The sequence below is a fragment of the Vitis vinifera genome, chromosome 9, assembly GCF_030704535.1.
Source record: "Vitis vinifera cultivar Pinot Noir 40024 chromosome 9, ASM3070453v1".
Classification (NCBI taxonomy): Eukaryota; Viridiplantae; Streptophyta; class Magnoliopsida; order Vitales; family Vitaceae; genus Vitis; species Vitis vinifera.
In genome coordinates, this window is record NC_081813.1 from 23,183,225 (window position 1) to 23,209,052 (window position 25,828).

The window sequence follows — 25,828 nt, forward strand, 5'->3', positions numbered from 1 at the left end:
TTGAACCAAGTTACTGTTAAGGACAAATTTCCAATACCTGTTATTGAAGAACTTCTTGAAGAATTGGGAGGTTCAACAATTTTCTCCAAAATTGACCTACGCTCTGGCTATTGGCAAATCAGAATGCATGAACCTAATGTGCCAAAAACTGCCTTCAAGACACATGAGGGCCACTACGAATTTTTGGTGATGCCTTTTGGCCTCACGAATGCTCCATCCACCTTCCAGAGCCTTATGAACAATATCTTCCAACCCTATCTTCGGAAGTTCATTCTAGTGTTTTTTGATGACATTTTAATATACAGCAGAAGCTTCTCTGACCACATACATCATTTGAGTATTGCCTTGCAGGTCTTACGGGAGAATTTGCTTTATGCCAAGAGCACCAAATGTTTCTTTGGCCACTCTAGTATTGAGTATCTGGGCCATGTGATTTCCAGCGGGGGAGTTTATACTGATCCTCAAAAAGTTGCTGCTGTTAGAGACTGGCCAACTCCCATTACACTTAAGCAACTTCGTGGCTTTCTTGGCCTCACGGGGTACTATAGGCGGTTTGTAAAGGATTATGGAAAAATTGCAAAGCCACTGACAGATCTGCTTAAAAAGGACGCTTTTCACTGGACAGAGGGAAGTAATCAAGCTTTCATGGCTTTGAAACAGGCGATGATAACCACACCAGTGCTTGCCCTGCCAAATTTTTCAAAGGAGTTCATAATAGAAACAGATGCTTCTGGTCAGGGTATTGGAGCAGTCCTAATGCAAGAAGGACATCCCATTGCATACATCAGCAAGGCCTTATCTGACAGGTTTCAAACCTTATCCACTTATGAAAAAGAGATGTTGGCTATTCTTATGGCCATCAAAAAGTGGGAGTCATATCTGGTAGATCGCCATTTTGTAATCAAAACAGACCACCAGAGTCTGAAATATCTTCTTGAACAGCGAGTAACTACACCTACTCAGCAAGCTTGGGTTGCCAAGCTTATGCAATACGATTACGAAATTCGCTATAAGCAAGGAAAAGAGAATGTTGCTGCGGATGCTTTGTCTAGAATCCAACCAGCAGAGTTGTTTGTTCTATCTACAACAATTTTAAACACTCAGTTGTATGACTTGATCAAAGAATCTTGGGGTGTAGATCCTGAATTACAGAAGATCATTAAGGCTAAGGAAGCAGACCCCTCTGCTTATCCTAAATATTCTTGGCGAGGAGAGGAACTTCGGAGAAAGGGGAAATTGGTAGTTGGAGTCAATGAACAACTGCGACGAGAGATCTTAAACAGCTTTCATGATTCGCCAACTGGAGGCCATTCTGGCGTGTATGTGACTACAAAGCGAATATCTGCAGTAGTTTATTGGAAGGGTTTGAGGAAGTTTGTCCGAGAATATGTGAGAAATTGCTCTGTGTGTCAGCGCTTCAAACCAGAAAATAAACCTTATTCTGGCTTACTGCAACCATTGCCTGTTCCAGAGGGAGTCTTCACAGACATCACAATGGACTTCATCGAAGGCCTCCCCAAATCTAATGGTAAAACGGCAATTTTTGTTGTTGTGGACAGGCTTACCAAGTATGGTCACTTTATGCTGCTACCACACCCATATACAGCCAAGATGGTTGCCCAAGTGTTCCTTGACAGTGTATATAAACTTCATGGTCTTCCTCACTCCATCACATGTGACAGAGACCCTATTTTCACCAGTGTTTTTTGGCAGGAATTTTTCAAATTACAGGGCGTCTCATTGCAGCTATCTACTGCGTATCACCCTCAAACGGACGGTCAGACAGAAGTGGTGAATAGGTGTATTGAAACCTATCTTCGGTGCATGGCAGGCGATAACCCAGGCCAATGGGCAAACTGGATCTCATTAGCAGAGTTTTGGTATAATACTTCATACCATTCCTCTTTAAAGATGTCACCGTTTGAAGCTTTGTATGGTTATGCCCCTCCGCTACAAATTCCCTATTTTCCAAAGGACTCAAATGTTGAAGCTGTTGATAGAGTGTTAAATGAAAGAGAGAGTTGGCTGCAACTGCTTAAACACCATCTCTCCAAGGCACAGCAGAGGATGAAAATTCAAGCCGATAAGAACAGGTTTGACAGAGAATTCAACATTGGAGATATGGTGTTACTAAAACTCCAGGCTTATAAGCAAGTCAGTATGCATTCAGGAGGTCCCAAACTCCAACCCCGCTATTATGGCCCGTTTAAGGTGATAGACAGAATTGGAACAGTGGCTTATCAGCTCCAGTTGCCTCCTGATGCTCAAATACACAACGTATTCCACGTGTCCCTTCTCAAGCCAGCTCATGCATCAATTCAAGCTTGCTCATCTTTACCTATCTCTAATACCAGCACCACCTTGCTCCCACAAGCTATTCTGGACCGTCGTTTAGTCAAAAGACACAATGTCCCAGCTGTTCAATTACTGATACATTGGGTTGATAAATCACCAGCTGATGCGTCTTGGGAATTTGTAGATGATCTGAAGAGGAGGTTTCCTACTTTCTTCCTTGAGGACAAGAAAGTTTCTTAGAAGGGAGTATTGATGCGAACAGCTGGTAAACGACACCGTGAGGAGAACCATGTTAGTGATGCGGTGCGTTTGATGAGAAGCGGCTTAGCGATATTCTCGGGAGTTTGTTAGAGAAGTTGTTGCAATTTGTTATAGAGATAGTATATGAGTGTGAGAGAGATGAAGGGTCAGGGGTGTTGTGGAAATTGTGTGAATTGCTCATCTCCTCTCTACTCTGCTCTCTTTCATATTGTCATCAATAAGATTGCCTATTCTCTCTCCATCCGCCTCTCTTCTTCTTCTTATGTCGCATTTCATTTAAGTTTGCACCACTCTGATCCCGCAGCAGCCTATGGAGCCTCAACGGCGTCCTAAGTCCGTGTAGGCTCCGGCGTCTTTAGATTCTTTTTTGGAGATCAGGAGCATTGAATGTGAAGAAGAGGAGATTGGTGGTATTGATGGGGGCAATCTGGTAGATGGTGGTGGTGAGGTTGAAGATAGCGTCGGAAGGTCGAGTGGGAGGGGAGTGACTGTGTCGATTTTGAAGATGTTGGTGGTTGTAATTCTAGCTTTGGGGACAAAGAAGCTCGCGGTTGGTATCACAATGTTTGTTTTGACTAAACAGACAACATTGAATCCACTAAAGGCTCCCACTCCCAGAACTCTGAGCAATGCTTCCGTTGAAGAAATTCAGATTGTTGAATCTCAGTTTGTTAGGTAGAGCATTTGCGCTCAAACTATTTGTTAATATGCCCATGAGAGTTCTTAAATAATGTGGAATACCCCCCTCTAAATGATTGAACGCCACTGAAAGCTGCTGAAGAGATGAAAGGTTTCCCAAAGTAAATGGGATAACACCTGTTAGATTGTTCTGCCCAAGCCTCAAAATTAGTAGTTTCGGCCAAAATGGAAGGGAATCTGTCCCGTCAGATTGTTCCTTGTCAAGTACTAACATAGACACTGGCCAAAGAGAGGTGTTTGATTAATTGGGCTTGTATTTGTTTGCCCTCTTGAAGAGCCAAGGCTTGGGCACATGAAGTGAGCACAAAACAGAAAGTGTACTCATTGGGGTATAGGCCTTGGTGGAGCAACTTGTGGTAAAAGTGGAGGGAATTAAGTGGATGTGAAGTTTGTGAAAAGGTATTAGTCCTTGATAGAAATAAAATATTAAAAAAACAAACAACTCAATACTTAATACTATTAAGCATTAAGTTAAATATTAGTTCTATTTTGAATTAAGCCAAAAAAACAAATGCCACCTAAAACTTGTTTTGTTCTAAGTATTGGGTATTAAGACACTTGTTCATCGTCCATATGGATAGATGACCTCCCAGTGCATTATTTCAGATTTGTATAGGTCTGCATTCTATGGGCAATTTTTTTTAAGAGCATGTCAAGTTAGCACAGATGTGCTTTGAGAATAATCCTATGCCATTTCTCTTCCATGACTATGTCCTACAAGCTTCCAATCAAGTGTCCCACTATTACTTAAGGAGTCCAGGTCCGATGGGTTTGGAAAAATTGTCCTAAAGCCACAATTTCAAGGTATAACATTCAAATTTATATCAATATCAAATTGTGGACCTCACATTTTGGCTCGATGCGTTTTCACTCGATGACGAAACTCTTTTTTTATTTATGTATGAAAAATTGATCTATTATTTAGAAAATGACTTGGAGTCGCCACTTATTTTTGTTTTATTTTTTTAAAAGAGTAAACAAAATAAGAAAGAAAACTCTAAGCGTGACTCCTTATTTGGAAAAGGGGGTCTGTGAAAAACCAAATCGGGGCTCGGGGGTCAGGTTACTTATTGGGAAGGTACGATAAAGACCGTAGCACCCCTCTAAATCCCTAAAAATGGGTCTCTACTAATAAAATGAATTGTGTGTGGCAACTGATTGATTAAACGTGGACACCAAAAAGTGATCATACATTGGGAGCCAAAACAAAATATGGAGAATGGCCAAAGTGAGAGCGGGTGCATACCTTGGCAGCGAGCGAGTAATGCGCCATCATGAAATGAGGTTAGTGCACAAGAATGAGTATAAAATATATCTCATGCATCACCTAACAGAATATGAAATCACTAATGGCACACATGACATTTCACTCAAGTTTATTTTTATTCTAAGTAAAACTTCTTTGACGTTGGGCTCCCATTAAAACCCAATTTATCTTGCATGAATTGGTCTCACAAATTTCATTATTTCGAAATTATGAAAAATTCATTCTTACTTATATAAAATCAAGAGAAACAAAAGGTTATTTGAGAACCCGAGTGGAATTAAAACTATTCGAGGGAAAACTAGATTTTTAAATTTTATTTGAAAATTGAAGTCTCGAAAATTATTTGAAAATTGGAGTCTTGGAAATTAAATTTAAGAATTGGAGTTTTTAAAATTATTTGAGAATTAGAGTTTGAAATTGCTTAAAGATGGAATTTTAAAAAAATAAATAAATAGAATAATAATAATAACGAAAATAATAATTAAATAAATGAATGTGAATATTGGAATTTTTTAAATTGGAAATTAAATTCGAAAATCGGAATTTTGAAAAATTGTTTAAGGATGGATTTTTAATAAATAAATAAATAAATAGAATTATAATAATAATAACGAAAATAATAATTAAATAAATGAATGTGAATATTGGAATTTTTTAAATTGGAAATTAAATAAGAAATTAGAATTTTGAAAATTTGTTTAATGATGGAATTTAAAAAAAAAAAAAGAGTAATAATAATAACGAAAATAATAATAAAATAAATGAACGTGAATATTGAAATTTTTGAAATTGGAAATTAAATTCGGAAATCGGAATTTTGAAAAATTATTTAAGGATGATTTTTTTTTAAAAAAATAAAAAATAAATAGAGTAATAATAATAACGAAAATAATAATTACATAAATGAATGTGAATATTGGAATTTTTGAAATTGAAAATTAAATTCGAAAATCGGAAATTTGAAAATTTGTTTAAGGATGGAATTTTTTAAAAATAAATAAATAAATAAATAGAGTAATAATAATAACAAAAATAATAATTAAATAAATGAACGTAAATATTGGAATTTTTGAAATTAGAAATTAAATTCCTTTAAAAAAATGTTTAAGAATGGAATTTTTTTAAAATAATAAATAAATAGAATAATAATAATAACAAAAATGATAATTAAATAAATGAACATGAATATTTGCATTTTTTAAATTGGAAATTAAATTTGGCTGTCAGGATTCTGAAGAATTATTTTAAAAAAACGAAGTTTTTTAAAAAATTAAATTTGAGAATCGGAATTTCGAACAATTATTTGAAAATGAAAATTTAAAGATTAAATCTAAGAAAATGGAATTTTGAAGAATTATTTGAAAATTAAAATTTGAAAATAAAAATTTAAGGAAAGGGAATTTTGAAGAATTATTTGAGAATGAAACTTTTGAAAATTTGATTTGAAAGGAATTGGAGTTTCGAAAATTTGTTTGAAGGTGACATTTTAAAAATGAAATTCGGAATTGTGAGGTTTTTGGAAAATTAAACTTAAAAATTTGAATATTGGGAAATTAAATTTAAAAGTATAATTTTAGAAAATTATTTTGAGAATTGAATTTTGCAGAATTTCGAGAATTAAAGTTTTGTAAACTAAATTTAAAATCAAATTTTAGAAAATTATTTAGAAAATGGTATTTTTTTTTAAATGAATAAATAAATTTGGAACTTTGGAATTTTAGGAAATTTTAAAGAGTTATTCGAAGATATAAAAAAAGAATAAATAAAATAAATAAAGAAACAAAACTTTTAACATTAAAAGTTAAAAAAAAAAACAAAAAGATGGCACGTGGTTATTGTATGTGGTAAATTAAAGTTTGTTGGTTTTGCTTTAACATTTAAATGAATCATTTAAGGAATTTATATGTACAGGAGATAGTGGTGTAGATAAAATGGGTATGATGGTATTAATAGTGTAGGGTATAAATGATAAGGGGTATGGGTAGCTAGTAGTAATTATGGTGGATGGGTAGGTTTTGCAAAAGGTCTTGTGGGGCCATGCATGGTGTAGGGAATGGGCTATGGGACAACAAGTGGGGTAGGTAACTTTCTCCATCTCGGGCAAGGTTCAAATTTATGATGGACTTTAGTCAACCAACCCACCAAAAGTGCTCCCATCTTCTAATCTATTCCAACTTGGGAATCCATGTAGAGACTATCCCACATCACCTTGACTATTATCTTCTTTGCAAACGAGTCCACGGGGTCTTTTCATTTCCCATCCAACGCGAGCACAGAGATCAGGACATCTTGAATTTTCTTCCTAAAGAATTCTACAGTCGTTGCCACTGCACGGATTTCCTCATCATAATAGGGCTAGTGTCGTCTCTTCCAATCACAAACAACATGCAAACCAAAAACCCATAAACCTCCTCTGTTTGCTTATTCTCTTTGCTTCTCTGTAAAACTCACTGCCCACAACCTAATTCTGCCCAGCTCACTTTAACCCTCTAGAAAGAATGACCATATTCCATTGTGAGCCAGAAACAGGGGAAACAGCAAGAACGGGACACCAAAAATAGGAAGCAAAAATGAACCCATACAAACCACGTTTCATGCTTCCATCATTGAACTTAGATGTTGGGGGTGGGCCAAGATGGAACTCAAATGAGTTTTAAAAAGAAATCAATACGTGAAAGCCAAATATCTCATGTAAAATCTCAAAATAAAGGCCACAAAACAGGTTGGAAATTAAGTATAAGGTGAGTACGAGCAAGCTCAGATTCCATAAAAACAAACAAGAGTCCCCAATAAACACATTTAGACATCAAAATAGAATCTCATGATACTCAGAAAACACAATAAAATGGCATGGACATGAAAAAAAATAAAATTGCAGCTTATAGAAACAATACCTATATTTCTTTCTGTCAAGGCGATCTTTTTGTGTGTTTATTCCTCTCTTTGATCAGTTCTCCCTTCCTAGCTCAAATGGTCTTCCCTCCAGTTGTCTTCTATCTCAGGCTTTTTCTCGAAGCTCCACCCAAAATCTCTCTATAACCCCCCACAAAATATCTCATCCCCCATCACAAACGTCTCTACTACTCTTTCTGTTACTCTCTAGCTTGCTCCCCAAGCAACCAACCTGCTCCCCTGCTCACGGTTCAGCCAAGACGTCATCCTCAACCACCACCATGGCAGGATGGTGACGTCCGTCACATGTCTCAGCAACTCGTTCCTTGCTGAAAGAGGTCCCCCCACTTCAAATGAATATTTTTTTTTTAACTCCTCCCGGGTGGTGTCCACAAAGGGGTCTACACAAACGTTTTACTTGGCAAGTGTTTTAAAAAACAATTTAAAAAAACGATTTTTGAGAATAGTTTTTAAAAACTGTATTATGATATTTTATATAATAAAAGTCTATTTAGAAATTTGAAATACTTTTGACTTGTTTTTTTTTTTTATATTTTCAAATATACTTTAACTTTAATCATTTTCCACATTTATACAATTATCTTTTAAATTAATTAAAAAAACAACTAAAAAATGTTTTCTGAAAATAACTTGATTTCCATTTTCTTATTGTCAAAACTGTTTTTTTGTTTTTCCTTTCGTTCTAGAAAACAAAAAACAGTTTTCGAAAATAGGTATTAAACAAGGCCTTTTCTATAAGAATTTTTTAAATTTATGTTAAAGCTAAGATTTTTAGATACCATTTCAAAATTTGTACTAAAATTAATTTTAGTTTCTAGTTATAAGGGTTTTTTTTTTTCTCCATTTCAACAAAAACTATATTTTAGCAATGTGGTTTCAAACTGATTTTTAATAGGGAAAAAAAAACTATCTTAAATATAAATCAGATAAAAGAGCAATTTGACTCAAAATTTGAATGCCAAGGCAAAAAAGCTCCTCTCCCTTTGGCATTGCTACTAGCACAATGATTATGGGTGCATGAAGAGCTTTGCTTTTGAAAATAAAGCAGAGAGACACAAAAGCACTCATGTTAAAGGGGGGACATTTATTTACTTCAACATAGCGATGGTAGACCACACAGCACTCATGGCTATGCTATTTGGTGAAAATGACCAAAACATTCATGTACTTCTACATAGTGATCATGGAAAGCTAGCCAAAAAGCACTTATCCTTAAGGGTCACCAAGAATGATGCTTGTGGCCACTATTGGACTCCTCACCACATACTTCCCATCACTAGAAACCCAACTCAAATGCCCATGAACCACGTCCTCTTCCATCCACTTTGGGCCCTCTAAAATAAGCTTGTAGCTCAGCTTCTCATACTTGTGACTGAACACCAGTTTCCTTGGCTCTACCTTCACCTTCAACCCTTCCATAGGAGTGAGCTTTGCAGTATAGCTTGACCCACCTTCTCCAACATTGGTTAAAGTCCTTGAAAATACTTGTACAATTTGTTCATTTGGCGATGAACCCACATCATTGAAGTAGGCAATGAAGGAAGGGTAGTTGAGATCCAAAGAAGGGTTCAAACACTTGTGGGAGGATGCCCTTGTGATGACTTGAATTTCCCTCTTTGTGAGCTTCATTCCACAGAGAAGGTTTATGTAGTCTTGGGCAGTGGCATTGTAGATGAGTCCAGGTTCAAGTGCCTTGTTGGGGTTGATGAGCCCAGCTCCCATGTCTAGTGGGGTGGCTGGGGAGTTCAGGTTAAGATTATTTTTTATGGGGTTCATGGTATTGTCTATTGAATCAGTTGTAGTAGTCATGATGGCAGACCGGATCGCGGCTGGGCTCCAATCAGGGTGTGCAGCTCTAACCAATGCCGCAACGCCCGCCACATGAGGAGCTGCCATGGATGTCCCTGACAGGATGTTGAAGCTGCCAAACCATTGCCGGTCATGACCGGCGAAAACTGGACTTAATGGTGACCAAGAGGCCAGTACTGATGTGCCAGGAGCTAGAATATCAGGCTTCAACACACTTGGGCAGTATGCAAATGGCCCTCTAGAGCTATAAGCATCCACCTTTGGTGCTGGCTTGGTACCAAGAGCTGTCTTCTGAAATTCCGTACTTCCTATTGGATCACTGCTCTTGTTTATATAATCTATGACGGTTTTGCCATCCATGATGCCAATGAACGCTGCTGGGAACTCGCTGCGGGTGTAGAAATCCGAGAAGGAGAAGTTAGAGATGAAGACTGCTGCCAGAACTTTTGAGTTTCTTACATTATCAATCTGATCATCAAGACTCATCAGACCATCTCTGCAGACAACAATCTTGTCCTGAACCCTCTCCAGAATCGCCATACTTTCACATCCATCTAGAAAAACAAGGGGTTTAGCCTTAGGAGAACAATCCCCAGGATACAAAGAAGGGAAAGAGATTCTAACCCCATCTCCCAAAGTCAAGACGCCGTGGAATTCTCTGTCTATGGTACCAGCCCCAACTGTTACCAGCCATGGTGCTCCATTTTCTATGGTGCCAAACAGTGGCCCTGAATTTCCAGCTGATGCTGCTACAAAAATTCCCTTCTCCATAGCTGTGAAGCAGGCTATTGAAATGGGGTTTTCATTGAGTTGGCTCCCTCCTAGCCCCAAGGACAAGGACAGGATGTCAACACCATCTTGAATCGCTCGGTCTATTGCAGCAAGAACATCTGACGAGTAAACCTGGCTTAGATTCCAAACTACTTTGTACATGGCTAGATGAGCTCGCGGCGCTAGGCCGCTAGCGACCCCACTCCCATATCCAAAATAGGACGCGCCATTGACGAAGCTGCCTGCAGCGGTGGAAGAAGTATGTGTTCCATGTCCATCTGTATCGCGACACGAGCTCATTACAGTGTTTGAATTAGGTTTATTGGCTGTAAAACCCTTGTTAAAAAACCGGGCTCCGATCAGTTTCTTGTTACAGAGGGAGGAATTGAACTGGGTGCCAGTCTCACACTCTCCTTTCCATCTTGCTGGGACTTCACTCATTCCATTATCCTTCAGACTCTCACTTTCAGGCCAGACTCCGGTATCAACCACGCCAATGATGACACCGTCTCCATAACTTGAAGCCGGCCACGCTCCATGATCATAGCTCAGGCCAAGGAACTGGGGAGTGTGGGTGGTGTGGAGCTTAAGAGGAAAGTCTGGAGTGGAGGAAAGGTATCCAGGGGTATTCTTTAGGGATTCAAGCTCAGAAGGAGTGAGAATTGCGCTGAATCCATGGATGGAGCTAGTGTAACTGTAGATAAGCTTATTGGTGGTGGTGGGGGGCGGTGCTGAATCATCTGATATGGCTGAAACTATGGCTGAAAACCAGGTGTGGTGGCTGGAGAAGGGTTTGGGCATGGCTGATGAGTCCATGTGAACTATGTATGTGTCTGCAGATTGTGCTGAATAATTGGAGGTGAGGTAGGAGATTGTGAATATGATGAAGCATAGAATCTTGAGATCATTTGCAGAGGCCATGAGTGAAGATTAATGCAATCCTTGGGGATGAATCTTGGGTATGGATACTGGGATTTTGGACACTGTTTCTTAATTTATATTTGCAATCAGCAATTGGGTGTGGGGGGAGGGGGCTCTGGTTTCATTTACCTACAAAACCCCTAATTTCTCTTAAGAAACGAAAGGGAATAATTTTGAGGTGGAATGAGAAAAATGGGATACCTTCAAAATGTATATGTTTATGTAACTTTAGTATAGGGTAATACTTTTTCTAATAATTTAAGTTAATTCTAATTTAATACGATATTACTACTCTCTTTTATTCTTTTTCTTTCATTAAGTCATCGAGTTTTGATTCCCAATTTGTATTATTTTCGGATGTGAATTAAGGACTAATTTTCTTTCAAAAACTACATCATTAATATTTCAAATAGTTTTATAATCAAGAGTAGTGAGTGTTTCAAAATTTTGTAAGTCTGATAATATAATTTGTTCTATCGAACTATCTTGCCCGTCTTTTTTATTTATTTCCCATATTAGGTTTTATTCAAAAAAATTTGCAAAAATTTAGTATCATAGTAAGTAGTGTACAATACATCATCATTTTTGTATTTATTAATAATGTGTTGTTTTAAATTAATAAAATAGAGTGTCAACTCATCCATAGAAAGATAATCATGGTAATTGAATTATCGTAACTTTTGGAGTAAGATATATTAAATTTGACAATTTTCTTTTCTAATTTTTATGTTTTGATGATGATAAAATAAGCAATTGAAACACCCTTAAAAGACTAAGATAGAATAAAACAATCAAAGTGGTCTTCTTCAATGAACCCTAAAGTGGCAACACCTGTCTCCCACATCATTATTAAATTCCTTGCCCCTTTGAGCTTTCTATCCAATTCTTCTATTTTATTATGAGTAACATTCTTCTACTTGAATTTAGAATAAGTTTTTCAAGTGGAGATTTATTTTTTTCAAAGGAATTTTAATGTAAAATTCCTCTACTTTATCTTCTTAATTTGACCTCATATCAAAATTTTTTTATTGGGTTATTTAATTAAACTGCTAATTGGAACCTAATTTTGGAAATCTAACCCTTCATTTTTTTTATTATCTCAATTTGACAAAAATATCCTTATTATTTTCTTGTAAAAATAACCATTTCTTTTAAAACATACTACAAATATTTGAAATAGTTAAGAATATTTATGTTAAAAATGATTTATTTTAAAAAAATGTATGAGAAATTTACAAATATGAAAATTATTTTATTTATTTTAACCAAATATGAAAATATCAGTAATCACGGATATATCGGTACTTCGATTTTATGGATATATTTGATATATCCAAGACATATCGACATATATTTTGACACAAAATATTGGTGATGTAAAAATTAATAAAAATTCTGAAAATATTAAAAAAAGTAAAAATGGATATTTTAAATTTATTTTTAATATATATATATATATTAATTTGTCATATTTGATAATAATATCCTCTACATAGATAAAAAAATATAAATTTTATAAATGTACATTTATTATTAAGTTGCATTATAGATTATTTTATAATATTATTATGATAATATATCTAATTTTAAAATATATTTAATATTAAAATTATTGTCAATTTTAATTTAAATGTATTCAATGATACCAAATAAATAATAATATATGCATAATTTTTTAATTTTTATTATATTTAATAAATATATAGATTATATAAAAAAGACCTATTAAGAAAAATATGTTTTTAAATTTTTGGTAATAAATTAAATCAAATATAAAAATAAAATAATTATAATTTATTTATTTAATAATAAAAAAATCGAAAAATAGGTGAAATATGATAAAATACCCAAAAATATCAGTTGAAACAAAAAAAAATAGAAAAATTGATAAAATATCAGTAAAATATTTGAAAATATTGGTTGACGGATATATCTTCCCGAATTTTGTATCGGTATATCTAGATATTATTAATCCTTACTTTTACCCAATTAATTATTATTTATTTATTTTTATAATAATAGCAAGAAGCACAAATATTATGCGTGCTTCCTAAGGATAGTAACAATATCATTGCACAAGGTCCCAATTTGTGTTTTAATCTATCATTATGGTCATAGGAGGAATTGCAAATCTAAAAACAATTTTTAATGATAATTAGAGGATTGATTTATTAGAATTTTAAAATAATTAATTTTCAGTGGTAGTTAGAAAAAGACCATCACTATATACATTCTTCAATTGCAATTTTTGGTAGCAATTAATTGTGTTGGTTTTTTTGTTGTGAATATGCATGATTTCGCTTTTTCTTTTACCTTATGACTTCATTATGAAAGGGTCTCCTAGAATTTGATCTTGGCACAAAATTGAGCAGAAGCCATGATCATCTACTCCAATCTTAATCAATATAAGAATTTTTTCTTTTTGTGATTGAAGACATAACCATATACCTTCTTGCATATTCATGATCAAATTCCATTTATATTCAAAAACTAAAAAAATGATATCGTAATTGTTAACAAATACATTATGCATACTTTTTAGTATCAGTTCGGTACATATTGAAAAGTATCGCTAATTGGGTAGCATCAAATATATAATTCGGATTTCATTATTTTGTACCCGAGTTCCACTGTTTTGTATCTAATATGCGGAGTCCTTATTCAATAGCTTGAATTTCATCACATTTCGGGTTTAAATTTGATATATTAGATTTTTTCTACTTATAAATTTACATGTATGGTCATTTTAATGATGCTTCACAATTTTTCTAAATCATGTTTTCACCTCATGAGCTTCCTCTTTTTAGACATGGCTGCCTCTCTTCGAAGATTTCTCACCTTCTTCCCTTGAAGTTGTCTTGAGCTCCTTGCCTTTCGGGATCCTCGCTTGACATGAAGAGACACTTCTCTTGTCTTCGACTCAATGTGGTGATGATGATGGTGATGGTGGTCGTGGGGATGAACATGATCATGATCATGATCATTTCCTCTCATTTTAAATGATTTCCTCTTCCTACTAAAGCTCAAGCTTTGATAATTGTTTGAAGAATCACTTGTGTCACTTGAGTAGTGCCCTAATTCAAAGTCTTTAAACCGTTCGCGTCGCCGCCGACGATTCACGCGTTTGGTGTTCTTGAGCTTGTACCATAGAAAACAGGTGATGTATTTCAATGCATGCCAATAGGTTTCACAAGCAGCATAACACATTTTACAGAGGCTTCTTCCGATGCATTGGAAGATCCCAAGCTTGAACATGAGGTAAAAGAACAACAAAGCTAACAAATAGAAGAGAACAAAGAATCAATGGTTTAGTTAGTTATCAAACATGACTGCAAACTAGTTGATTGGTGTTTTGGCTCAAGGTATTACCTCTAAGAATATGTTTGATTCTCATAAAGTATGAACTAAAAGAAAAAAATGAATATTAAAGAAAATGATTTTATCTCATATGGTTTATTGAAAATAAAAATAAAAATAATTAAAATTAGTTATAAATTTATGTACTTTCAAAATATTTAATCTTTATATAAAAGAAAAAAAAAGTGAAATGAGTTTAAAGAAGTATACAAAATAATTTATAGACTTTAAGTCATTTTTTTTACTTTTTATTTTATTCTTTATTTTTCTTTCTATTTGCTTTTTTAATATTTTCTTTCAATTTTTCCGCGAATCAAGCATGGACTTTAAGATTTGGCAAAATTAATATATTTCCAATCGACTATGTCTTGTATAGATACGAAGCAAATAATAGAATTATATTATGTTTTGCTTTAATCTAAAACCATTATCAAAGTTAAAAGTTAGGTTTTTCACAATTAAACTTAGGCTTTTAACAATTTTTTTTTCTTTTAAAAAAAAAAGTCTAAAAAGGCTATCCACTTTTTCCAATTTAAAATCTAAACAAGTTAAGCTAATTTGTTCAATATTACAGGCTTAAAAATATTTGAAAATTTTTAAGGCTTAAACTACTAATTTTCCTGCAAGTATAAGCATTTAGAAAAATTGATAGTTTAATAGGTATCGAAGTTTAACATGAATGTGAGCGTGGGAAAATCAAAAGTTCAACACCAATATCTTTTCTTATATATATATATATATATATATATCTATATATATATATATATATATATATATACATTTTTTCATAGTATCTTTTAGTGTACTTTCCTGACAACCAAACATAATTCTAAGGAATATCATAAGAAAATCAAGTAAAGTTAATAAAAATAAAAATAAAAGAGGATAGAGAAAATTACTTATGTAGCAAAGGCCTAAGACCAAGAACAGCTTTACCAAATTGGAGACGCATAAGTGCTCTATGAAACAAGTTATATCCCATGTTCCTGCACAAACACCCCTGCAGGATCAACCACATCAGAGCTATATCCCCACTAAAATAACCCAAAATATTCATAATGAATAAGCATATGCAGATGAAGTTGATTTGTGTTTGTTGGATAATCTTTTTTTTTTCTTTTTTTTCTTTTTTCAAAAGCTTAAGTTTATATTACGTGCTCTATGATTTTTATAGCATATTCAATAACAATTTCCTAAAAATTTAAGTTCTCTTATTCCGCATGTATACACAATTATTTAAAAAATTTAAGCAGATAGAATTTGGATTTACAATGTATATTATGCTCTCTAACATGAATATAATATCATGTTTGACCATCGATTTTCTCGAAAATTTAAACTATTAGGATTTTGACCCATATCGTAAATATCTTGGTTAATATATCTCTGATATTATTTCAAATAGTTAGTTTTTCTAAAAGTTTAAAATGTTGGAATTTGGACTTGAAATGTATATCATACTCTTTATCATGCTTTTGATAACTTATTCCATCAACTAATTTTGTTAAAAACTTAATTAGTAAGGTTTAAACTCACAATGTATATGTGGTTAGAATCGAGAAATAGTTTCCACTGTTTGTCGATGATTGAAAACAAGAATTAGGGAGAATATAAGAAAAAAATTATGTGTTTAATAATTGAAGAAAAAAAATTATGAGATGAAAATAAATTTGTGAAAAATACATAAGGTTGAGATATAAGGAAGAGCAAAAAACATACGATGAAACGAGGACTTACAGTTTAAGATGTACATATAAGATGCAGGAAAATATAGGATGTTTTAGGGTTTAATAATTGTTCGTGTTTTTTTTATGTTGTATGATATAAATGAATGATTATGTCTCCTTAGATGTAGATAAAGTTAACCTAACTACATTACAAACTCATAGAAAAATGGTGCAAGAGAATTAGTGAAATAGTAAACATTCTTACTCGCAAGAATCACCAAAAATGGTCTTGATTGGAGCTACAAAGGCATTTCCAAGAGCACCGCCAATGCCATTTGCAGCTTTACTGATTACAGTTCCCATGCCAAAACTCCAAGTTCAGAATCCCACATCGACAATCTATACCATCTTCATCCTCATCACACTGTCACAAGAAACAGGAAAAAAGAATTCTTATTGATCAAATAGTTGTTTTGGATCAACTAACTAATGGGGTTCTCTTGGTTCTTCTTTTTGGCCATTCAGATTTTAGTTTTTCTCGGAAGCCAAACATCCCCAAGGAAAAAACAGGCAAATGAGAAACCAATTGATCAAATAGTTGTAGTGGATCAGTTAATCAATGGGGTTCTCTTGTTTCTTCTCTGGGTCATTTTCATGTTGGGTTTTAATTCCGGTTGCTTCTCTTTTCCCACGCTTTCTCAGGAACCAAACAGTCCCAAAGTAAAATCACTTTCTTGATTGAAAAAAAAAAAAAGCAAATCAGAGCCCAATTGGTGAAACAGTTGTGGTGTTACTTCTGTGGATCGTAAGTTATTTCTTGAATGTTGGGTTCTGATTCTGGTTCCTTCTCTTTTCCCACAGTTTCTCAGAAACCAAACAGCCACGAAGTAAAACCACATTCAATTAAAGAAAAATCAGGAATCAAATCTTTAGTCTGACCTGAAAATCTTGATGAGAGAAGCCCTAGAAATCCACCAAGAAGACTGAGAGACGGTTTTAAGGGTCGAAAATTTGCAGAAAAAAATTGAAAATTTTCACCCGTTGAATACATGCATGCATGTTTGGGCTAAATGGAGTTATGGGCCCAAAGTTATTGGGCCTGAGGACCAATGGGCCCTAAACCAAAATCCACGTGTCAATACCACGGGGATCCAAAGTTAGGGTTTAAGATACACAAGACGAGAGACAGAGACCCAGAGAGAGAGAGAGAAAGAGGAAGAGGGTTTTAGAATTCAGAGACGAGGGGAGCATCAATGGCGTCTAGGGTTTCAGTGAAGGGAAAGGGCAAATCGATAAAGGGCTCAAAGGATGGCTCTGAGGGTCATTCCACAGCCAAGTGCTTGAAGGATTGGAGCAACTGGGCTCTGAAGAAAGCCAAGGTCATCACGCACTATGGTTTCATTCCAATGGTGATCATCATCGGTATGAATTCTGAGCCAAAGCCTCAGCTTTATCAGCTTCTTTCCCCAGTTTGAGGCCAAATCTGCAATACCCAGATCCCCAAAGTTTATCGGAACCTTCATCTCTCTGATGGATCGACACAATCTATAGGATATGTACTAGGCTTTTTCTCTTTCTTTTTTATTTTCTTTTCTTGGTTCTGAATTTTAGGTTTCAGTTTTTATAGTTGAATCTCTGTGTAAGGATTTGAATTTGCAGTACCCAGATTTGAAGCCTAAAATAAAATCCATGGTTTTTTCAATTTCTGGATCCTGATTGAATCCAGCTATCCAATTTTAAGATTTCTCGATTTATATGGTATGGTTTATATATAGGATTGTTCACTGGCTTTGACAGATTCAGAGCCTCCCTTGATAACCAAATTCATAATACCTAAATCGAAAATTTGGCTTTGATGTTGATTTGTTTGATGGGTTTGAATATACTTGATATGGTGTTTTCTTAGGCTTTTTCACTCTCTACGTTTGTATCAGTATATAGAATGCAACTTAAAAAGAAAAAGAAAAGTAGATGATAAGAGTCCTGAGGGAGATGATGTATTGAGTTTTAGAAAAGAAAGTAGTATTATGCAGATATATCTAATGTTACCAGAATTGCAAATGATGAAACAAAAGAGAGAATATAGAAATTGCATATGATGAATATACTAAGTATCATGTTTTCTTAGGCCTTTCATTCTCTATGTTGGGATCAGAATGTAGAATGCAACTCGAAAATATAAACAGAAGTGTATGATTGAGTCTAGAGTGAGTCCATCGTGTGTTCTTTTAGGAGCTGTTGATATGTATCTGTTTTTGCCTATCAAAAATGGGGAAAAAAATTGATCTAAGCCTTGAGAGAGATAATATTGTGGGTCTTAGAAAAGAAAGTATCATCATTCAGATATGTTGATGTTGCTGAAATTGCATACAAGTCAGTAACTAGAGCAAGAGCAGTTGTTCAAGTTACTTTTTTGTTAGATTTTGTGGATTGGTTAGGCTCCATATAGGGTGCCGTCGTTTTTTTGTGTGCGGGTTCTCGCCCCTTTTGGTTTTTTGTGTATGTATACATCATGTATACTTTTTTAATACAATACTTTTTTACTTATCAAAAAAAAAAGAAAAAAAGAAAGCAGCCGTTATTGTTGTTGTTGCTGCTGCTGTAGCATGGCTATGGATGAACTTATTGAGAATATTTGGTAGATGTTTAATGGCTGATGTTGTTTGTTAATGATATTGTTTTAAACACTTAGTTTACAGATTAAATCAGAGGTTAATTCAAAGTTAAAACTATGAATCTATGCTACAGATAACCTAAGCTAGCTTGAGATAGAAGAGTGCAAGTTTGTAAAACTGCTATTACCATGGGTATAGTGAAAGTTGATGTTGTTGAATGAAGCAAAGCACTGTTGGTTCTGTTATCTTGGATCAATTGTTTATTAGGTAGAAGGGATTGGGAAGGATGTTGCCTAGAACATTATAGAATTGATGAAGTTGAGAAATTCAATTGGAACATAGTGTGAGTTCTTACATCGGTTACAGGAAAAGTTTCTGAGACCATAAATATATATGGATACATACATAAACACACTAAGTTCCTTTTAATTGTGTAAACGTGTTTTAAAGTCATGAAAGTCTTAGGTTAGAACTGATAATATCTACACAAGATGGAGCGATGGGCAAATCATTACCTATATAAGTAGACAAATATAACATTTGTTAAGAGGTTTCTTTCTGTTAAGTTTCTTGAGTCTGTTTTCTTCATCTGGATTATTAGCATGTATGAAACTTGGATCTGCAATACAGATGAATGAGTTAGTTTCCTTGTGATTTTCAGAATATAGGTTTGATCATGGTTGAAACCCACTCATCCTGCTTGATGTTGCTCAGTTTCTTTGACTAACTGTGGTTTAAGCAAATGCCTTCAATGCTGAAAAGCTCCTGATTCTCTGAAGCAGCAGGTACAGATACAGAGGGTTTGCTTGGAAACAATTCTTGAAACAGTTTTTTAACTCCACACTGTTGATAAGTTTTTTTTATTTTTTTATTTTTTATTTAAAACAGTTTTTTTTTTTTAAATTATAATGAAAATAGGCTTTTTTTATTTATTTTTAATTTTATAAAAAATGTCATAAAATACAATTGAAAATATCAAGAATATTTGGAAAGCTTTTGCTTTTTGCTATGTAAAACAGAGAAGAGGTTGTAAAGGAGTAGACTTCATTGACTATCAAGCAAAGACTATCAAAATTTTCATTTACAGAAGCTGTTCTTTGCAACAACTCTTCCGTTCAAGAATTGATTTTCTATTTACACACAAGCCATAAGCCCAACAACACCCCACCCCCCACCAAAAAAGGAAGATGACATCAATGAGGAGAAATGGGAGGAGAGGTGGGAGGAGAGGTGTGAGGGGAGGGAACAGGCGTTCTTCCAACATCCATAAACTCTGCAGCAAACTCCTCATCATTCTTGGCCAACATGTCTTTTAGACTACAATCAACATTCCTTACCTTTAGCACCCAGAACCTGGGTTTTATCTTCTTCTCCAGTGAGTAGCTGAAATACCTTGGATAATCTACAACTTCCTTAACTGGCTTCTCCATTGTCTTCACTAGGAATTCTAGCTTTGGTCTCAATACCTCCTCCACGCTGTACCCTAGTAAAGGAGAGAATCTACGGATCATGAATGCGATATCCCTCTTTGAAAACCCTGTTTTCCTTAAATACTTAGTCCTGCTCACCACAACAAAGATTAAATGACTGTTTAGAAACTATTTTTGAAAATAGTTTTCTATTCTTTAAAACATAAAATAGATAAAAGATTAAAGGTCTGTCTAGAACAGTTTAAAATAGTTTTTTTAACTTATAAAACATGTTAGACAAAATTTTAATGGAAAACAGTTTTTTGAGAATTTATTTTAAAAACAAGTTGTTTTCCAAAATAAATTTGAGCTGTTTTCAATTGTTTTTTGAAAAGTATTTTGAACAAGAATAATTTGAATAAGCCGAAAAAAATATTTTTCATATTTGGGTTACCAAATAAGTTTTTTTTTAATAGGTTTCTTTTTTTTTTTCATTTTTGTGTCCCCATTGGGACATGAACCTAGAACCTCCTATAAACCGGCCCCAACCCTTTACCACTTGAGTTATGTTCCAAATAAAATTTTGTTCTTACTGTTCCTGAAAATATTATCAACCAAGTCCTAATATACTAGCTTCATCTATTCTTAGGGTTTGAATTGATAAGGAGAATAAATATACTAGGGAATTGAGAGACTTACCGAGGAAGTAAGGTTCTGTTGATGTCTGAAACAAAAAGCTCTGGGTATTTTCTGATAACCCGAGGAAGATGGTCTTTGAAGATGCCAATACTAGCAAGGAATTCAAGCTTCTTCTTTAGGGTTTTCTCAATGTTGGCAGCAAATATTTCAGGACAGCGGCCGAGTATCCTCCCCACTGTTTCCCGATCAAATCCCAGTTCTTCAAGAAATGAAACAACCTGGAGATAGTAGTGCAACTGTGAGAAAATTACAGAGAAATGAAGTACGTGGATCAATTGCATTCAACTATAACATCTCCTTGAGAGACATTCAACAAAATATGCCTGTTTTGGTTGATTTTACCCTGTTGAAACCCTATAACCAAAATCCAATCTATCTGAATCTGGGAAAAGTAGAAACTGGTCAGAATCCTAATGATGAATAGAGGCTGATGCATCAGGTTTGTCAGAAAATTGTAGGCCTTTCAACAAACAAGCCAAGCCAATCTACTAGGCAAATTCAGAAGCCTAACTAACAGCCTGGATTTCGATATTCAGTAACCCTCAAAGGAGAAAGATGACCCACCCCTGGAAGCTATCCCCGTCATCCAGCAAACAGTACACACCAAAAATCCTGAAGGATACTCCAGAATGCAAAAAAGACTGACAAAGAAAAATCCTAAGAGAGATGGACAAGTAACGGTACTCAAAATCATAGTAAAGAGTGAACATGAATATTTGCCAACTAAATCCTAGGAAGCAGACATCAAAAGACAATATTGCAGACATACATTTCTTCAACATGAGCAGAAAAGATTTCTTTTTTCCAATCAACTGTAGTTTTCAAGAATTCTCTAGAACTACAGACTAAGGAGAGGATCATATGAAGCAGTGAGCAAAACGTGATAACATGGCATTCTCAGAGTCAGCAGTGCTCAAAGCAGAACTTTAAAATTACTTCACTAAAAAAATGGAACTAAGCTGTACCACACACCACTTACAGATTATCCCCCCAAGCAGAAAGAACTACTCCAGCACATATATATTTGGTCCTTTTCAGAGGTAAATGAAGTAATACCTACCTCAAGAAATTCATTGGGTTTCTGCAGCAGTAGCTGAGGACTTGTAGCAATAATTTGACCCAACTTCTTGTTTCTAACATCTAATTCACCAAACTGTTCCACAATCAATTTCAGCTTGCTAGTTGAGCAACCCAGTAGATGTGGCCAACTTTTGATTCCACTATCAACACTAGATTTTGGTACCTGTTACGAAGAAAATTGTACAATATTTTGAGTACAAGGTAAACAACAGGCTCGAATTTATATCAATGAACCACTGTCTAAGTAAAACAAGCCAGAATCATGGGCGTAAAGAAACTGAAACTGACTGTCTCATGGGTGTAAAGAGTACAAGGTAAACAACAGGCTCGAATTTATATCAATGAACCACTGAGAAAAGTAAAACGAGCCAGAATCATGGGCATAAAGAAACCGAAACTGACTGTATCATGGGTGTAAAGAAACAAGTAATGCACAAAATAGAAGTAAAATATATGCAACAGATCCCCAACTGATAATGATCAAGCATGCACATAAAGCATATTATAAACAAAACTTGGCAAAGCATGCAAACATGGCCCAATACAATGTCATACCTTCTCTCTATAAAAGAAAGAAAGGATCTCCTCATAGTTTTCTTGAATACTTGTAGAAATAATCCATGGATATTTGACCAACATCCTACCGAGATCTTTATCTGCTGCACCAATCTGAATATATGACATGGAGAGAGATGGTCAAACCATAAGCATTTAAGATATTTACAATATAGCATCATGACATTGATTCCAAGCAGACTTATCAATAAGTCAATTGATTCCAGCAGACTTATCAATTAGTCAGTATTCAGCAAATAAGTCAATCAAGATCATCTATTATAATCACAGGAGCAGTAACAGATAAGCACTTGAGTGTTGTAGTTTTGGTAGAAAAAGAAGTTACTGAATTATCTGTTTACGCTGTTAAGTTCAAGTGCATGTGTTTGTGAATGAGTTCAACACAAAGTGCATTTATTATCTCAAATATGTATCATTACCTTCTCGAATGCTAGAAGTCTTGGTTTGATGTCCTTCTCAATGTCGTAAAAGATGATGGGTGGATACAATAGAAGTACATTTCTCATGCTTCCTCTTTGGACTCCAATATCTTCAAGAAATTTCATCATAGGTTTCAAGTGGGATTCCACTGAAAGCAAAAGAAGACGCGGAAATGATTCAACAAGATACCCAAAAGAGGCATCTTTGGAACACAATATGTCCAACCCTCCACGCCTTGCTTCAATCTACAGCATGAAATCAAAACTTCATCTTACCATATGATCATATAACCCAGATAAGCAAACACAAATATGATGCAATTTCTAAAGAACAAGTACACACCTTTTCAAAAAATGACAAGGTCTGTTGCAAGTCCTCATCAATAGGAATCGATAGGTACATCATCATGCGGCGGGCATTTTTGCCTAGAAACCCTTCATCGTTACCTTCAGAAAAGAACATTTGCTTCACAAACCGGACCTGTAAGCCAAACATACAATATAAGCAACAACTCTAGCAAGCGAGTAGAGGAGAAAAACGCAATTCCACAAAGTACAGAAAATACCAAACTAATTTGGAAGGTGCAACTGATCATGTACCATGGGGAAGATCATTATTACTACTTGATGAGATATATAAAATGCCAGAAAAACTTATGAATAATAGAAGCATTGATGCTTAGGGGTTGTAAAACGGTTAGAAAACAACACCAACTGAAGAAGTAGGAGATCAAATCACTAGAAACAAAAAAGGGGGTGGTGGGGTTGTTGAATATCTGCAGAACTTCAGAGATTTCCTCCAAAGTGTTCATAGGTACCAAACATCCATGAATTTCAGTTATTCCAGGAAACTTGCAATTCCCAAAGCATTCACAAATCTCGTATCTCACAGTAACCAACTTCTTCTCCCACTCTCCCATCAAAGAATTTCCTTTTTCCCCTTATATTTTCATGTTCTATAGGATTATGGCAATTAGTACAACTCCCCACACAAACAATCCGAAACAGAGACCATCCAAACTCACAAACCCAGATACCATTCACTCTGACATCTATTTCAATTACATTGTAGAATATTCATATGATAGAACTTGCTTATTATAAGAGTGAAAAAAAAAATAATCAGAAAATAATTAGTATTTAACAGGGTCAGCAGCTTAGAATTTTGAAACTGCATATCACCCTCTTTCTGTATTCAATGATGGATATTGGACAGTTCCTAGAAATTTTTTCCATGGAAAAGAATAAATAGTTCTTCAAGCCTCCAGTTACCCTTTTTTGAAAAATAAAAAATAAATTCTTGGAGGCAAATTTATCAGGCAGCCTCAGCAATGTATGATGAGTGTTTTCTGATTTTGCAAACAGAAATAATCTGTTTCCATTCGGAAAACCAAATTAGCTCCCAAAAGACCATTTTTGTTTTCATTACCAAAAAGGCCTTTTTTATATCTTAGCACCACAAAGTTTCCCTGGTGCTCTGTTTGGATGCCGGAAAAATGCAGGAAACTTTTTTCAAAGAAATCAAATTTTGAGCTACTCATATCACTTTCCATTTCCAAAACGAAATTAGTTCCAAAAAGATAATTTTTTCTTTTTTTAATTTCCAAACATGTGCTTTTTATCTCTTAGCACCTCAAATTTTCCCTAGTGCTCAGTTTGGCTGCCGCGAAATGCCGGAAACGTTTTTCAAACAAATTCAGGACTCAAGTTTCAACTACTCATATCACTTACCATTTTCAAGATGAAATCAGTTCCAAAAAGATAATATTCGTTCTCGTTACCAAACAGGCCACTTTACCTCTTAGCACCTCAAAATTTTGCCCGGTGGCCCCTTTGGCTGCCGAGAAAATGCAGAATTTTTATTTTCAAATAAAAAATTGACATTTCAGCTACTCATATCACCTTTTCAATGAGACCCGGAAGCGATTCGGAGGATAGGTATCGCGCCACGCTCAGTGCCGACGAGAGACTCAAACCAATGCTCTCCAAGAAAGCAAGTCTCCCATAATCGCCTTTCTCTCTAGCCAAACGATACACCTTTTCCTTGAAAGACTCAGCTTCTTCGGCTCCCTTTTTCCACGCATTCCACTCCTCCAAATCCCGAACACCATCCACCAACATTTTCACATATTTGGGCGAATTCAGTGCGATTTCCACCGATTCCTCTTCCGAAACCCCGGATTCTCTGAGAATTTCCGAAACCGCAGCTCGAGCTTGGCCTTCTTCTTCATCTTCATCTTCATCTTCATCCTCCTGTTGTTGATTCCAGGATGGTGATGCTTGTGGGAGATGGGGATAGTGGGGGAAAGAGAGCTGAGTAATTGAAGGGAATTTGTGGGGAAAAGGTTTGAGGTGAAATGGGAGATTTGGGAGAGGAGGGAAAGTGGGACTGGGAGATGGTGTTGTGAAATTTCTGGGAATTGGGAGGAGTTTGGAGAACATTGTGAGGGTTCTTCGGGAAGAGCCGTTCCATGCCTTAAAACCCTTGTAAAACCCCGAAACCAGATTTTTTTTTGCCCTTTTGCCTCCTTTTTTTTTTTTTTTTTTTTTTTTTTCTGAATTCATATTTATTAGATTTTTTTTTTAATTCAAAAATTAAAAGTTGATTATAAAATTATCTTTTTTTTTTTTTTTCAATACTCCTTTCCAATAATCTTTGATTTTGATTGACAAGAATGTCTGACAAAATTTTTAAAAGGTAAAAATAATTTATAACATATTTTTTAAAAAGTATTTTAGGTAACTTTTTAATATAAATAAATAAAAAAACATTTTAATTAGTATAATTATTAAAATTTAATATTTATTATTTAATAATTTAAATTTACTTTAAATTAAATTATATTTAAATTATTAACTTAAAAATTTATCATTTATTTAATAAAATTAATGTAAAATTTATTATAAATCATCACATTAACATATTTATACTAATAAATTATAATTATAAATAAATAAATAAAATCAAAACATAAAAAAATAATTTTTACTTTTAATTATATTTATTTTATAAAATATATTTAATTTATTTAATAACTTAAATTAAATTATTAAATTATTTTCACTTTAA

At 34.4% G+C, this 25,828-nt stretch overlaps 4 protein-coding genes across 4 annotated transcripts; 1 reads left to right on the forward strand and 3 right to left on the reverse strand.

The window, feature by feature from the left end:
- Positions 1–8,499: 8,499 nt before the first annotated feature.
- LOC100254813 (subtilisin-like protease SBT1.9) lies at positions 8,500–11,089 on the reverse strand. Its single transcript, XM_002267704.4, has one exon. The coding sequence runs from the start codon at positions 10,934–10,936 to the stop codon at positions 8,648–8,650; it is 2,289 nt and encodes a 762-aa protein (XP_002267740.1). The 5' UTR covers positions 10,937–11,089; the 3' UTR covers positions 8,500–8,647.
- A 2,545-nt stretch (positions 11,090–13,634) lies between these two features.
- On the reverse strand, positions 13,635–17,084 carry LOC100249538 (uncharacterized). Its single transcript, XM_002267754.4, has 4 exons — positions 16,900–17,084; positions 16,226–16,384; positions 15,193–15,293; positions 13,635–14,211 (listed from the first exon to the last, which is right to left on the reverse strand). The coding sequence occupies exons 2-4, from the start codon at positions 16,321–16,323 to the stop codon at positions 13,718–13,720; spliced, it is 693 nt and encodes a 230-aa protein (XP_002267790.1). The 5' UTR covers positions 16,324–16,384; positions 16,900–17,084; the 3' UTR covers positions 13,635–13,717.
- A 59-nt stretch (positions 17,085–17,143) lies between these two features.
- LOC100241025 (mitochondrial import receptor subunit TOM7-2) lies at positions 17,144–17,662 on the forward strand. Its single transcript, NM_001402603.1, is given in 1 exon segment — positions 17,144–17,662. A coding segment is annotated over 1 exon segment (222 nt). The 5' UTR covers positions 17,144–17,213; the 3' UTR covers positions 17,436–17,662.
- A 1,940-nt stretch (positions 17,663–19,602) lies between these two features.
- On the reverse strand, positions 19,603–25,264 carry LOC100244378 (transcription termination factor MTERF2, chloroplastic). The gene is made up of 7 exons (XM_002267799.4): positions 24,661–25,264; positions 23,102–23,239; positions 22,759–23,004; positions 22,319–22,432; positions 21,744–21,926; positions 20,684–20,901; positions 19,603–20,135 (listed from the first exon to the last, which is right to left on the reverse strand). Exons 1-7 carry the CDS (start codon positions 25,198–25,200, stop codon positions 19,769–19,771), a joined length of 1,806 nt encoding a protein of 601 aa, XP_002267835.1. The 5' UTR covers positions 25,201–25,264; the 3' UTR covers positions 19,603–19,768.
- Positions 25,265–25,828: the final 564 nt, after the last annotated feature.